The 15557-nt window shown below is 48.8% G+C and overlaps 1 protein-coding gene across 1 annotated transcript in view; it reads left to right on the forward strand.

Moving 5' to 3' along the window:
- The first annotated feature begins 2875 nt into the window (after positions 1–2875).
- The window catches only part of ILDR1 (immunoglobulin like domain containing receptor 1), a 43587-nt gene continuing 30905 nt past the window's right edge, over positions 2876–15557 (forward strand). The window contains exons 1-2 of the mRNA XM_066599384.1: positions 2876–3085; positions 15319–15489. Coding sequence (XP_066455481.1) covers positions 3040–3085; positions 15319–15489 — 217 coding nt within the window. The 5' untranslated portion in view covers positions 2876–3039. The remainder of the gene's footprint in view (positions 3086–15318; positions 15490–15557) is intronic.

Here is a 15557-nt window from a genome sequence, read left to right on the forward strand (position 1 = left end):
TCCTGCAGCCTCCCGATTCCCCTGCTGGCCGCCTTGTGAGTGTATGTGGGGATGAATGTCGGACATCGTTTGCCCAACATTCGTCCCGTCTAAATGGGCCTTAACATACTACCATATGTTACTATGTATTGACTTTCGCGATAAGAAAATCGCGCAATTTTATCGCGAGCGGCAGTGATGTGATGCCAGTTTATTCTAAAAAAGAGCATCGCTGGCGCTCAAAAATCGCGGGAACAACGCCGATTCTGGTTTGAGTGAGCGGGTGACGTCCCCGCTGGCTCGTTCGCACTTGTGCAGCCTGTTTAGGCAGGCAGACACATCATTGGCTCGACGAGAATGGTTCAGTCCTTGCATAAACAAATTATAGGGACTGAACAACTGCTGTTCAAACCGAACTAATGAGCCAACGGCGGCCTGCAGGAACTGAACGACGAACGAGAAGCGAACGGTTCTTGTTGGGTCGTTGGCTCGTGTTTAGACTGAATGTTTAGATTTGCTCCTTTGAACGATAATCATTCAATTCTGCCTAAACGCAGCAATAGAATGAGGAGAGAAAGGCTGATTTTGAGGGCATCCAGAACAATGGACGGCACTTCTTCCTCCCCCATGATTGGCATGTACAGGGCGCTCAGCAGGCGGCACATTACTCTATTCAGTCCAGCAGTCTTTTGTCTGGCCTGGGCCAAGTAAGTAAGTGGGGGTTGGGCAGTCTCTGGTCAACGGAGTCTGGAAGCGCATTCCGCCTCAGATCCTGACCCAGATCTACTTCTGGATTTGTGGCGGCGACATGGGAGACCTACAGCATGAACACTGCCCTCTATGGGAGACCTACAGCATGAACACTGCCCTCTATGTGGGGGGGGGGGGGGGGGGTCATGCTAAATGCAGCAGTTTCCTGGCATGAAATAGTTGCACATTTTGGCGCGAGTCATATTTGTGCAAAAATGAGTGACTATTTTGATTTTCCCCCGCCCTTATCACTTTTCTCCCGCCTGCGGCCCGACAGATTTACTAAAATTCTCATAGTTGGCAGAGATTTCACTTTGTGGCGCACTAAGAGCCCAAGATGTGGCAAATGTATCTGGAGGCACTTTCGGAGATCCCTCCTCCGATGCACTTCACATTAACCCCTTCCCACGTCACGCTGTATATGTACGACCTGGGTGAGAAGGGGTTTCCCCAAATGGGTGTATACTTATGTTCTATGGAAGGTGCGGGTTCAGAAGCTGAGCCTTCGCCATCTGCAATGGGTACGACTCAGAGACGGCCTCTCATTGCAACAGCAGGGATCATGGAGAACACGATCCCCGCTGCTAACCTCTTGCATGTCCCGATTAATGTGAATCTAAAACGCTCACAGAGGGAGGGTGCTCCCACTGTGATGTCATCAGCCCTCTGCCATGCAATTACGGAGAACCAATGGGTTGCCATGGCCTGTGCTTGCCATGATTAGCGATAATGCATTGCAGCACAGAGATACTGCAGTGTATTATCAGAGTGATCATAGCTTCGCAGGTTCAAGTTCCCTAGAGGGTCGTACATCAATTTGGAGATAAAAATAGTAACTGTTATAAAGAAAAAAAAAACTAAGGCAAAATGATCTTTTTGTTCTTTTCGCCTCCCAAAAAATGCAATCCAAGTGATCAAAAAACGTGAAAATCGTATCAATAAAAACGACGGCCCTTACAGAACTCTGCAGGTAGAAAAGCACAAAATGATGGGACTTTGAATGCAGCAATGCAAAAAAACTGATCAGGGAGTCATATAAGCTGCAATGTTCTGCAGAGTGTACGGTGTCTGGCAAGGCGATATGAGGTGTTAGCTATAATGTTCTGCAGAGTATGTAGTGTAGGGCCAGGGAGGCATGGGTGGCAGCTGCAATGCTCTACAGAGTACATAGTGTACAGATGATTTCAGCTGCAATGCTCTGCAGAGTGTGCACAGCATACAGTCATGTCAGCTGCAATGCTCTGCAGAGTATATGGTGTACAGATGGAGTCATGTCAGCTGCAATGCTCTGCAGAGTATATGGTGTACAGATGGAGTCATGTCAGCTGCAATGCTCTGCAGAGTATGTGGTGTACAGATGGAGTCATGTCAGCTGCAATGCTCTGCAGAGTATATGGTGTACAGATGGATTCATGTCAGCTGCAATGCTCTGCAGAGTATATGGTGTACAGATGGAGTCATGTCAGCTGCAATGCTCTGCAGAGTATATGGTGTACAGATGGAGTCATGTCAGCTGCAATGCTCTGCAGGGTATATGGTGTACAGATGGAGTCATGTCAGCTGCAATGCTCTGCAGAGTATATGGTGTACAGATGGAGTCATGTCAGCTGCAATGCTCTGCAGGGTATATGGTGTACAGATGGAGTCATGTCAGCTGCAATGCTCTGCAGAGTATATGGTGTACAGATGGAGTCATGTCAGCTGCAATGCTCTGCAGAGTATATGGTGTACAGATGGAGTCATGTCAGCTGCAATGCTCTGCAGAGTATGTGGTGTACAGATGGAGTCATGTCAGCTGCAATGCTCTGCAGAGTATATGCTGTACAGATGGAGTCATGCCAGCTGCAATGCTCTGCAGTGTCTAGACAGGGAGGGCTGCGGTGCCACCTGCAGAGGGTGCATTGTCTGGACAAGACGTTATGAACTTTTTGCTGTAATGCTCTGCAGTGTGTATGCTGTCTGGACAGAGACATGGCCGTCAGCTGCAATGCTCTGCAGAGTTTGAGCCTGGCCAGGGAGGGCACGGTGTCTGGACAGGAACGCTCTGCAGAGTAGGCCATGGCGTCACGTGCGATGCTCTGCAGACATTGTTGTGAGTGAGGCAGGTTGCGGAGGGCGGCGCCGGGGAGGGGCGCGGTGTCACCCTCTGCCGGGGGGAGGGAGAACAGGTTTCTGGCTGGCAGGAAAGTTTCGCTCTCGGGTGTCTCAGGGCGACTGATGGAGGTTCCGGCCTGCGGGCTCCTTCTGGACTTCTAATCCCCGGCAGGAGAGGACAGCTGAGCAGGGACTACAAGTATCAGGAGGCCGGCCATGAGCCCGCAGGTGCTGCTGTGGCTGTGCTGCTGGCTGTACACAGGTCAGTGCTGGGGGAGCGAGTGTGGGCTGCGCATGCGCGGATCCACAGGTGTCAGTAGTACCTGGGCCTGGGGGTGAGGAAGTACTGCAAAGCCCAGCATACTCTGCACCTACAGAGTGGAGAGCAGGAAGTGAGCATATAGGGGCGGCACTGCAGTATTATTGTGGGAAATACAGCAAAATTGTGTCTTGGGGACAAAAAAAAATCATAATTTTCTTTGTCACTTTTTTTATTGACCTTGAAACTCGCACGTAACGACCGCGGCTTTCATGGAACCTGGCTGAAAGAGCGCTTGTTGAATGGCCTATTTACTGACCTTGATGTCATGTGATTATGCTACAGTTTAACCATCACTAGCGAACCGAGATTTCCGTGGAGCCTAAATGGCGCAGTTTTATGTCTGCTTTTTTTTGCATCTGGACGACCTGCGTTTATGTAAATCTGTTTAAAAAGGAGCTAAAGTGGCGCGGCGCTCCCTATTCATTCTAGTAATGGGAGGGGGTCGCAGTAGTCGGACGCCCCTGAATGGTGACGTATCCCAGTGATATGTATTTGGGTCATGTAGACTGGATGTGACTGTAACAAACCCTCAGCTGTGGGAAGGTTTTTGGCCACGAAAGAGGGGGTGGGGGTGGGGGGGACTTGCTGTTTACAAATAGGATATCACACTCGGGTGTGTAAATACAGCCTGGCCGTAGGTCAGCTGACCCCAGCTCGTAGCATCGTGATTTTAGCGCCCGTATTACGAATGGCTCGACCCAGCCTGATCACTGGTTGGCTGACCCGAGCTCGCGAAATTGTAGTATGAGCGCCCGTATTACGAATGCTCGACCCAGCCTGATCGCTGGTTGGCTGACCCTAGCTCGTGAAATCTTAGTATGAGCGCCCGTATCACGAACGAGGGACCCAGCCTGATCGCTGGTTGGCTGACCCTAGCTCGCGAAATTGTAGTATGAGCGCCCGTATTACGAATGAGGGACCCAGTCTGATCGCTGTTGGCTGACCCGAGCTCGCGAAATTGTAGTATGAGCGCCCGTATTACGAATGAGGGACCCAGTCTGATCGCTGTTGGCTGACCCGAGCTCGCCAAATCGTAGTATGAGCGCCCGTATCACGAACGAGGGACCCAGCCTGATCGCTGGTTGGCTGACCCTAGCTCGCGAAATCGTAGTATTAGCGCCCGTATAACAGACAAGTGTCCCAGGCTGCCTGTGGATCTACTGACTTGATGCTGTGAGTTCGGGTCAGGCTGGGGCGCCCATCCGTAATACGGGCAATGAGATGCACCCGCCGTACGGTTATGTGAATGAGGCCTAACGAAGAATGTTCCCACTTGCTGACAGCAAGCAGAGATCTTGAGAAGGATGAGAAGTGGAAACCTAATAAAGTACATGAAAAAGTTGTAGAACTTTTTCCTGTACAATGACTGCAGCCCGTAGTTGGATGTGCTGGACCTTGTAGTGCTCCAGCAGCTGTACAACTCATCAGAGGGGTGTTGGTCCACAGACGGTCGCACTACGCGCCGGCGCTCCTGCGGACGCTCTCCACCGCTCTCTCAGACAGGAACAAGTTGTTTTCTTCTGAATTTCCTCATGAAAGAAGCTTTCATTCATGGCGAGCCTGTTACATCACGGAAGGGGCGATGTGTTCCTGCCCAATGCTGAGCAGGTGAAAGGAGAGGATTCATCGGCTCAGGGAGGGAAAAAAAGAATACACTGCTGCATAACTAGCAGAATTGCCATTCAGGGCCCTGGGAAAGCTGAGTAATAACCTCTGGGAGCTGAAATGATGACTATATTACATGTCAGCAGCTTTCCTAAAAACAGATAGAACTAAGAAACTGTTATATGGAGGTTTTAGGAGCCTAATAGAAACGCGTGACTTTGGAAAGCTGGAATTCAGGAGTCCGGGAAAGCTGGATGACCTCCAAAGTTGTCATTGCATTTTTTTTTTATATAAATCATAACTTTCTAAAAAGTCCATGGATGGAAACCTTCCAGCAAATAAAGCGCTGTGAGAGATATATTGATGCATAACTAGTCAGATGTGTCACTCAGGACTCTGGGAAAGAGGAGTGATTACTTTTCAGAGATGTAGTAACTATATTAGTTGTCACCCAGCTTTCCTAGAAACAGAACTGAGAAATGTCTGTAGGGAAATTTTAACAACTTCACAGAAGATGGTGACTTTGGGGAGCTGGCGTTAAGGATTTGGGAAAGCTGGATGATTTCTTCTAAAGTTTTCATTCCCTTCTATGAGAGCTGTAATTTTATGAAAGTTCAGTGGGCCCAAATAATCTTACAAATCTAGTGCTGTAGAACAAGGCTAGTTTGTCATTCAGGACTTTGGGGAAGCTGGGTGATGATCTTTGTGGGCTGGTATGGTGGCTGTATTGTCACCAAGCAAATGCTTTTATATGGATGTTGTAACAGCTTTACAGAAGAGAACAACTTTGGAAAGTTGTCATTCTGGACTCAGAAAAAGCGTGGTAACAATATTAATTACTCTACTTTCCTAGAGACGGATAATCTAAGAAATGGTTTGATGGATTTTTAATAGCTTTACAGAAAATAACTACTTCGGAAAGCTGTTACTCAGGACTTTGAGAAAGCTGGGTGACAACTTTTGGGAGCTGATATTACAATACTAAGGCGGTTGTCCCAGAATCCATAGGATAGGTGGTAGGTCTGGCTGGTGGGGTCTCGCTGCTGAGACCCCCAACCAATCCCAAGAACAGGAGACCCATGTCCTGAGCTTCTTGTCACTTTGGGGTCACTGCACCCCTCACAATGAGGAGGAGATTGAAAGTAGCGGCGGTCACACATGCATGGCGCCGCTCTATCCATTTCAATGGGGCTTACGGAAATTGGCGAGTAGAAGCGCTCAGCTGCCTCCGGCTGTCCATTGGAGACGGGAGGACTGCCCCCGCACATGGAGGACTGCCCCCGCACATGGAGGACTGCCCCCGCACATGGAGGACTGCCCCCGCACATGGAGGACTGCCCCCGCACATGGAGGACTGCCACGCCTTTCAGTCTTCTCTACACTATGGGGGGGTGAAGTGAGCCTGCAGTGAGGAGAGGGGGACAGGCGCCCCCATTTTCGTAATCATGGGGGTGTTGGTGGTGAGAACCCTACCAATCAGACTTTTATCACTTCTACTACTTTTCGAAAGCCATAACTTTATTCCGCCAACATGGCCGTCTGAGGGCTTGTCTGCTGCTGGCGAGCTGTAGTTTTTATTGGTGCCATTTTTGGGTATATATAGCGTACTGTGTAACTTTTATTGACTTTTTTATTGAGGGCAGGGAGAGGAAACGCATCAATTGTGCCACTAGTTATTTTTTACATGGTTGTATTTAAAGGCCCATAACTTTTATTTTCCCACGGACGGCGTGTTATTTGTGCAACCAGCTGTAGTTTTTATTAGTACCATATATATATATATATATTTTTTTTATTACACTTGGGCTAACTTCACACTGGCGTGAAAATTGTGCGACATTTTGTGCAATTTCTTTCATTTTTTTTCTCCCCCTGCATGGCATTGCGATGGTGTGCAGGAAATGCATCGCAGCGTGTTCTGTCTTTCTGCGATGTCGCCTGTTGTTATCAATGGGGCCCGCCTCCATTGAAAGCAATGGGAGAACTCCGCGATCTTGTGCCGTGGTTGTGACAGCCGCGGCGGGGATTTCCTTAATCCCTGCAGTGATGCAAGGCGCATCCACATGAAAACGCCTCGCATCTACGGTTTTCACACGGTGGCAAGTATGATCCCGCGACCCAATATTGCGCTGACCAGTGTGAAGACGCCCTCAGCGAACTTGAACTATAAAAGTTCTGATCGCTCACAATAGCGATCATGGGTCATGGAGGGCCTCGGACACCAGTGTGTGACTTCCGGTTGTCATGACAACCTATTGGCCCTCCAATGAGAGGAAGTGTGCTCCCTCTGAATCCTTTATGTGCGCTATGTATATTAATTGCGGCATGTAATGGGTTAAGACGTTCTAGAGTCACAGCCGGCTCCCACTTTGGGATGGTGCGAGTTCACTTCTGAACCCATGCCATCCACAGGATGTAAGTTTACGTCCCGTTGTGTTAAGGTGTAATGAACTATCTTGAGGATCGTCAATCCATAGTTTATAACTGTGAATCCCCTTACAAATCCAATTCTGGTGACCTACTTCTCTAGTGACCCGTTAACCTAATGACAGCATGGCCTGTGGTGACTGTGGATCATGGTGACGCCTCGGGGTATTTAGCGATCATAATCCTAATGGCAATGATAACGAGTGTCTTATCTGACAGGAATGGCTACAGGAGCGCGTTAGTCACCGACTACTTGTGGAATTGTTGTTGTGAAACTGGTTCATGAACTCGGCCTAGTCATCGCCGGACACCATTGTATATTCATGTGCTAATTAGAGACCCACAATGGAAATAACAGAACCATTAATATTGCTGATGGTTTCCAGGTAGCATCAGAGACGGCAGCAAAAAAGATATTGGACTTCGGTGACTTTAGGGCCCGCAGTACTCTAAGGTCCGGCAGGGCCGGGATAAGAGATGGGGCCTCTTTAAGGCTGGGTTCACACGGGACGGAGATGCTGAGGAATCTCTGTACGACCCCCTCCCCCACCCCACCGTATGCGTTTTTAAAGCAGAGTAAGCAATGAAGTGGACGAGATTTGCAAAAATCTCGGTCGGACGCTGCCGATAAGCCGCGTGAAATTCAAACCCGCGGCATGTCAATTTTGACGCCGTTTCCGTTGCGGGTTTTCTTCTCTCTATGCGGAGAGATTACCGAAGCGAAATACAGACTGAAAAGCTGCTTCAAAACCATTCTGCTGGCAGAACTCTTGCGGAATCTTCGTTTGGTCCTGCTGCAGACATTCTGCAAGAGTTCCGTCCCGTTTGACCCCAACCTAATGGATGCAGTTCTGTAAGCCTGTTGGTTGTCCCACCGCAGCGATCTATATGGGTCAGCAGACCCTTCTTTTGCCGGATTACCTCGTAATTGCCTGATGCAGGCTTTACGGCCACGTTGGCTGCCATGATGTGATCTGCAGTCGGCCAAGTCTATGGAGCGGCATCTATATCTGGCTGCGCGCTCCATAGCTGCGGTCTCACGCAGGATAAATGAGTGCTGATAGTCTGCAGGCTTTACGGAATCTAGGAGTTCTCGCACAGCGGAATTGCGGTGCAATTTCAGCTGCGGGAAGGGAGTTGAAATTCTGCAGTAATGTACGGTATAATGTAAGGGAATGTGATCTCACCAACCCCATTCACTACTGCAGAAAAACATCTGCTGCGGTAGATGGCTATACCGCGAATATTCTATACCGCGGATATTCAGATCCCCAGCGTCCTCTGGTTATTAGTGGAATGCTGCGGATTCTCACTGCGCAATTCATTTATTGCTGTTGTGGGGAAAATCCGCCGGTGGATACATACTGAAGGAGATGTGCCAATATATAAAGTCTGTGTGACGTCCTGTCCGACACGTGGACTAGTTACACAGCTTGGAGGAATCTTAGCGCCGTACTACTTTAATAACCCAATAACCTAATGACTGGATCATCTGCCAGGCGGGTGAATCATGGCCGTGCCTGAAGGAATTGATCGTAATCATAATGGCAACATGTAGTTTACATCTAGCTTGTGGGGATCTAACCGCTGGGACCTGCAGCAATCACTAGATCGGGGGTCCCGACAGTCCCAGTATGAGTGGAGGGGCCGACTTGCATTCGCACTGCTGCTCCATTCATTTCAGTGACAGCGCTGGAAACTGCCAAATATGAGCAGTCAGCAATCTCCGATGCGTCATTGAAATGAGTTGAGCAGCAGCATACCTGCGTGGACTGTCCGTCCTCCCTTCTATGAATCGGCGGGGCTTCCAGCAGTCGAATCCCATGCATAGAGAATAATTTAAGATTTTGGTACAACCAATTTAAGCGATTGTGCCACGATTAAAATTCTCCCATACCCGCAGGACGTGGGGGATAAGTTTCAGATGAGTGGAGGTAAGACTGCTGGGACCTTGACCAATCCTGAGATTGGGGCTCCAGCGCATCCAGAAGCGGGGGCAGAAGCGTTTGCACACGTGCGTTGGTGTTCCATTTGTTTAAATATTACCGATAGAGATAGAGGTCAAGTACTCGCGGGGAAAAAAAATCTCAGCGTCCTCTATTTTAAGGTGGATTCCGCATGGAGGGTTTCAATTGAAGTCAATGCAAGCCGTCTGACCTGTGGCCTTACAGCAGTTATCGTTGCGGAAAGGTCGTGGGATCTGCGTCATCGTCTAGTGATGGTGCAGCATTATATACACTGCGCATGTGTCCCGGCTGGCGCATCTGCAGTACAGAAGAGGACAATGCGGACAGGAACGCAGGGTTCACCCGCCGGGTACCGGGTCAAATTCCGCTGTGGGATCCCCCATGCAGAATCCGACTCGGTCGTGTTCAGGCGGCCTTAAATCGGCGGATTCCTCGTTCCCTTGTTGAATGAGAAATGTTTAAGCGCAACAACAAATGAATGAGCCAACAATGATTTTTATGCCGACTGAACGAGAAGCGAAAGATTCTCGTTCGCCGTTCAGGTTGTTGGCTCATATTTACACGGAATGATTATTGTTCACTTTTATTCATTCAGATAATTATTTTTTTTTTTTTTACCCTTTCCAATCCAATTTACATCCTGGTTTTCCTATTGGGCTTACTCTTTTTCTGCCGTTAAGCAACAGCGCTATATGCTGGCTAGAGCCAGTACTGCATGAGGTGACACGTTGGATAGGCTCCGACAGCAAAGAGGCTGGCAATATACAGTAAGAGAACCCCGATGGATGTTTTCCAACTTCGAAGCTGGACAGCCTTAAATGATGAGGTCTTCAGAGGTCAGACAGTGGATTGGAAAGGGTTAATTGTGATCGTTCGTCAGCATTACCTCCACCGATCTGAAAGCTATCCCCCACCCCGTGGGAATCACATAGACCTCCACTTTGCTTGTACTAGAATACCCTGCGGATTTTCTGCACTTGAATCGGAGGCAGAAAATCCACAATGGAACTGCTGTGTGTGACCATGCAGGCACCAGTACTGTTACCAATGGTGTATATGAAGATTGCATGGCCGTGTGCTTGATTTATGGACCTTTTTGCAATGAGTGAAAGCTGAAATGCCGAAGTTTAATAATTCAGATTGGGCTTCACACTTTGTACCATATCCATTTTGTCAGATAGGCTCATAGTGCAGATCCGTCTGCTGGCGGCTCCCGGGGCGGATCTCTGCCGCAGGATATTGCAACGTCTGTGGACAGGCAGCCTTATGCAGCTGCCACAGTGGTTTCTATACAGCTTTAACCCCTTTAGTGGCACGCCCGGAAAATCTCCCAGGGCTTGCTGCACTGACCTTGAAGTTAAACCCTGCAAGATTTCCGTGGACAGCTCTAGTGCTGAAATGTGTAGAGCACGGAGCTGTCATCTGAAATCTTCCGGGGTTTTTTATTCCATTGTCGACTCATTTAAAAAAACCTGCCCTGTGAGGCATGACATGGTAATAATAAACCTGCCACTGAAGGGGTTAAATGGAAAATCTGACAGCACATGAAGTGATATCCACCTCGTCCTTTACGACATTTTGACACAAGTGTTTTTTTTTTTGTTTTTTTTTTCTTTTACACCACGTACCTGTGCTGGCCTTATTTGCGGCTAAATGCACATGGAGCGCACATTGACCCATTACAGTCAGTAGGGTTATGCAGACATCTGTTGGGTTGTTTGTAGTACTAGATAAAAAAAAAATTGCAGCATTTCCTACTTTGGTTCAACTTTTTGAATGACGGCCATCCATTCAAGTCAATGGGTGCATGAAGGAAAAAAAAAACTGAGCCCATATGGAGAAAATCTGAATGCCCTCAGTGATCATTGCTAAGAAATTCTAGAAATTAAAAATTAAAGGGGCAGCAAGTGGGTCTATACACTTCTGTATGGCCATATTAATGCACTTTGTAATATACATTGTGCATTAATTATGAGCCATACAGAAGTTATTCACTTACCTGCTCCGTTGCTGGCGTCCCCGTCGCCATGGTGCCGTCTAACTTCAGCGTCTAATCGCCCGATTAGACGCGCTTGCGCAGATGGGTCTTTTCCCTTCGGCTCAGTCCGGCAGCAGCGGCGTTCTGGCTCCGCCCCCTTGTACGCGTCATCACGTAGCTCCGCCCCCGCCACGTGCTGATTCCAGCCGTATTTTTTTTCTTTTTTTTTTTTCCTTGCCATAAAGAAAAAAAAGGGAACACAAATATGAAAAATAGACACATGCAACGCAGACAGATGTTGCATGGACATGCATGCATTAAAATTAGTGTGTTCTTCACGCACTGAAATTGGGCATGCTCATGTGTATAAAGCCTTAAAGGGGGCCTGGGACGGGCGGGCTTGTCGTCCTGTTAATTTTTGAAAAGCTAAGGCATTTCAGAATAAACACACTTTAAAATTTGGCTGGGTTCACACGGGGCGTATTCCCGTCTCCATAGAGGAGAGCGCGGCCGCGACGAAAATAAACCAAAAAGAAAAGTAAATAGACACGCTGCATCTGTTGGAACCGCGGCTGCGGCGGCCACGGTTTCAGCCGGACTTACCGCAGCAGATTAGCCGTCCCGTGTGGACGAGGTTTCTGAGAAATCTCGTCCACATGGCTGGCTAATCCCGAGATTAGCGGCCGCGGGTGGATTTGCCGCGGCAAAATTCTGCGCGGCAAAACCGCGGCAAATCCGCCCTGTGTGAACCCAGCCTTAGGGTGCTTTTAGACAGAATGTTATTGTTCAATTGTTCAGTCTGACCGTTGAACAATAATTGTTCGCTTTTCGCTCGCAGTTCATTTTATGCAGTCCTAATAATCCCCATTGGCTCGTTCACTTTATCGTTCGGTTTTAAGGGCGCCTGTTCAGTCGCTCTCAGTCACTTCTACAGCGAATCTGAAGGACTGAACTATTTTTTCGTTTGCAGGCGCCAACGATGTATCTGCTGTATAAACAGGCTGCCCGGGTGAACGCTGATGTCATTCGCTCGTTTAAACGATAGATTGGCTCGTCTAAATTTGCCCTAAAGTAGCTCCCAGTCAGGTGTGCCGCGCCGGTCTCTGCCCGCCTGACAACTCTGTCCCTATACACAGAAGGGGAGAGTTGTCGCTCTGTGTGCGGTGCGTCAGTATGGCGCCTCTTTGACTTGCAGCTCAATTCTGCGCCAAACTTCACAGTACGGTACGTTCATTGTGGAATGCCGCACCTTTCAGAATAATGCCTACACAGAAGCAACAGGCATGCCGCTGCCGGGCTCATGCTACACGTAGGAGAATTGCGTTTTCAGGTCTGCAGGAAAGCTGGGTATGAACCCCTGTGGATGTTATAATGGTGGTGGTATGAGACTGGTGTCCATATATAATATATATACTTTTATCATACTTCTCCGCCTCAGTATTGACCTTGGCCTCGGTTTGCTCTGTTATCACGAAGCTGTATCGCTATCAGGTAAAGTCAAGTTACTTAGCGATATTCGCCCGCAGTTATTGTTTGCCTGAAAGGCGATGATAAGTATTTGTGAATGTATGAATGCAGAGCTCTGCCTGGTGATTGACAGAAGTGTATATTAGATATAGCAGAGCCCAACCCGTCTCCACGCTTTCACATTGGCATGAGCAACAAACAGGGATACAAGTAGGACAACGTGTGGACTGTTCACACAGTGTGGATCTTCCAGAGCAGACAGTCCCCATCAAACAGATGACGTGCCGCAGACTTTAATCCGTAACCTCTGCAGTGGATTCTGCGCGGTTCGTCTCCATATAGAGTCGTCGGGATCGGATGGTTGTCGGATTATCACATGTTCTGGATTAGGCTGTATTCACACAGGTGTGTGCGATATCTGTCCGATAAACCCGGACCTATATTGCAATTGTAAACCAGCGATTCTGGATACGAGCGCGATGTGTTTTCGCTTCTACGTACCTTAGATCTTTACGCACCTGAAAAGATCGCACGTGATTCCAAAGATTTTAATGGTAAAAATCGCATCGGACTTCATGTTATTCGGGACAAGCGATCATCGGGGTGCGTTCACACAGGTGATTTACCGGGCACCTTCTACCCAATTTCAAGATGGACAGAACTCTCGGAGGAGAAGAACTCAATCATTTCAATGGGTTACTTCACACAAGTGATATTTCTCCCGAATTGATAGTCTGCGGTGGGACAAGCGGCGCCTCACATGGGTGTAAGCACAAATACGCTCGCCAGCACGAGACTTATATGCGCTATGCAGGGCACATGGTCGTGGGCTATTGCGCCCCAATCAGCACATTTCAGTGTACTTTATTGCGCGGCCTGAGACCGCTGATCGGTGCGGTCCTGGCAGCGACATGTTTGAGTAGGCCGACCAACTGACTGGCTGACCTAGTAGGCCCGGGTGCCATCGTTTAGCCCCACAAAATCACGAAGTTCTGTGCGTGATTTCAGGCGGACGCTTGCCTTTGGTGTAAGAATGGAGTATGGCGCATCCCCCCACCCCCCCTGCAGGTTAAAAAAAAATAAATCTTTTTTGAAGCAAATGGGCTTTAGATCCTGCGCACTGCAGCCACAAATGCGCTCGTGTGAGACCGCCCTCTAAAAAAAAAAAGCGCCCCAGTCGCATGATGTGTAGTTTTCATGCAGCCTGGATGGTGAGCTGCTCCCCAGACTCCGACCTGCATTGTCCGACCTCAAATTCCTGCTTTCTTCACACCATTGGTATCCGGTCTCCTAGCAACGTGCGTACGAATTGCGTATTCGCTGTGGATCGAGGGCATCCATGGAGATCATAGGAGCCCAACACGCTGAATCTGCGGTAAAATGGAGCGTGCTGCGTTTTTTTTTTTTGTTTTTTTTTTCCTTCCGATTGCGGAATCTGCAATTCCTACCGTGAGTGTGAGTGAACCGGCAAATTTGCGTACACCTGTGTAAATGAGGTCTCCGTATGATCGTCTCCACAGGCCGGTGGTCCACCCCTCTTCCCCCCTGCGCATCTTTAGTGGGTATCTTTATGCTTTCTAAAAACCAAATGCTCAATAATCGGGCCATAAAAAAAGGGCCTTTAATGAAAATCTTGGGATAACCCCTTTAAGAGTGGCTGCCTCATATCGCCTCCTTCTCTACTGTTGGACTCCTGTTAACCCCCTTGGATAACAGTGAACTTCCTCTTTAAAACCTTTTAGTGCAAACCTTGCAGGATTCATTAAGGAATACCCAGAAGAAATCCTCCCACGTCTCGCATCGCGCCCAGCGGTGAGTCAGATCGCCTCCCGGCAAATCACCGGAATGTCATTAATAGGAGGTGTAGAACACGAAATAACAAAGTGTCGGCGTCAGGCGCTGCTGTACAGCCCGTACGTCTGCAGACGTGTAAACCGTATATAATGAGCTGCTTGTATTGTATCAGTCAGAGCAGCACTTCCACGGTCCGGCCACTAGGGGGATCTGCATACAGTATAGTAGAAGTCTCAGGTTGGGGCTTATATGCTTTTTAGAGCTACAGAATTTATTTATTTGGTTTGCTTTGGGGGGGGGGGCAGGCTATGGTCACGGACACAGGACTGCGCAGAAGCGAACGGTCTGCGTGAAATGCGTGCGGATTTTTGATCAAGACTGTTGTAAAAGGTGCTTCGGTGCATTGCGGCGTGGGGGGAAAAAAATCGCAGAATGTCCCTTGGAACGCATCGCCCATTGTCTTCAATGGGGCTGGCACAGTGTGAGAGGTTTACCCATTGAAAACTATTGGAAACCTTCCACGATCACTACTTCCCTGAAGCGATGCGGGACGTTAGCACAAACTTCTCACATCCGTGACGACATCGCATGTTGGCGAGCGCCCTCCCTCTGTCAGCCCCGCGGCATGTAAATGGTTAAACAGTAGAGCTCAGTGGTTTCTCTGGTCCCTGCCGTTTGAGCAAGTGCCAAGTTGTTGTTCAGCAGCTGAGCACCTGCTCCCCTGGCACGGGAGACCTGTGCCAGGCTTCTGATGCAGTGCCATAGAAAGCTAAGTGCATCAGAATAAAGCCCTTTAACAGTCGCCGTCAAAAGGCGTCAAAAGGCGTATTGTTAGTCGTTAAAGGGTTAAGCTAATGTTGTTGGCCAGCCCGCACCCACATGGGTAGAGGTCCTATTCTGTGATTCCCGGTGCTGATTCTGTCTTTGTCCCCCAGGATGCCAGGCTCTGCAGGTCACCGTCCAGGACACGGAGCGATACACAATGTTGTTCTCCACCATCATCCTCAAGTGTGAATACAGCACCTCTGCGCTGATCCAGGATGTCGCCGTGACCTGGCGCTACAAGTCTTTCTGTAAAGACCCCATCTTCGACTACTACTCTGCCTGTAAGTTGTTAAAGGGATATTCCAGGCTTTTACAACTGATGGCTTCTCTGGATAGGTCAGCACTAGTT

The sequence above is a fragment of the Eleutherodactylus coqui genome, chromosome 4, assembly GCF_035609145.1.
Source record: "Eleutherodactylus coqui strain aEleCoq1 chromosome 4, aEleCoq1.hap1, whole genome shotgun sequence".
Lineage (NCBI taxonomy): Eukaryota > Metazoa > Chordata > Amphibia > Anura > Eleutherodactylidae > Eleutherodactylus > Eleutherodactylus coqui.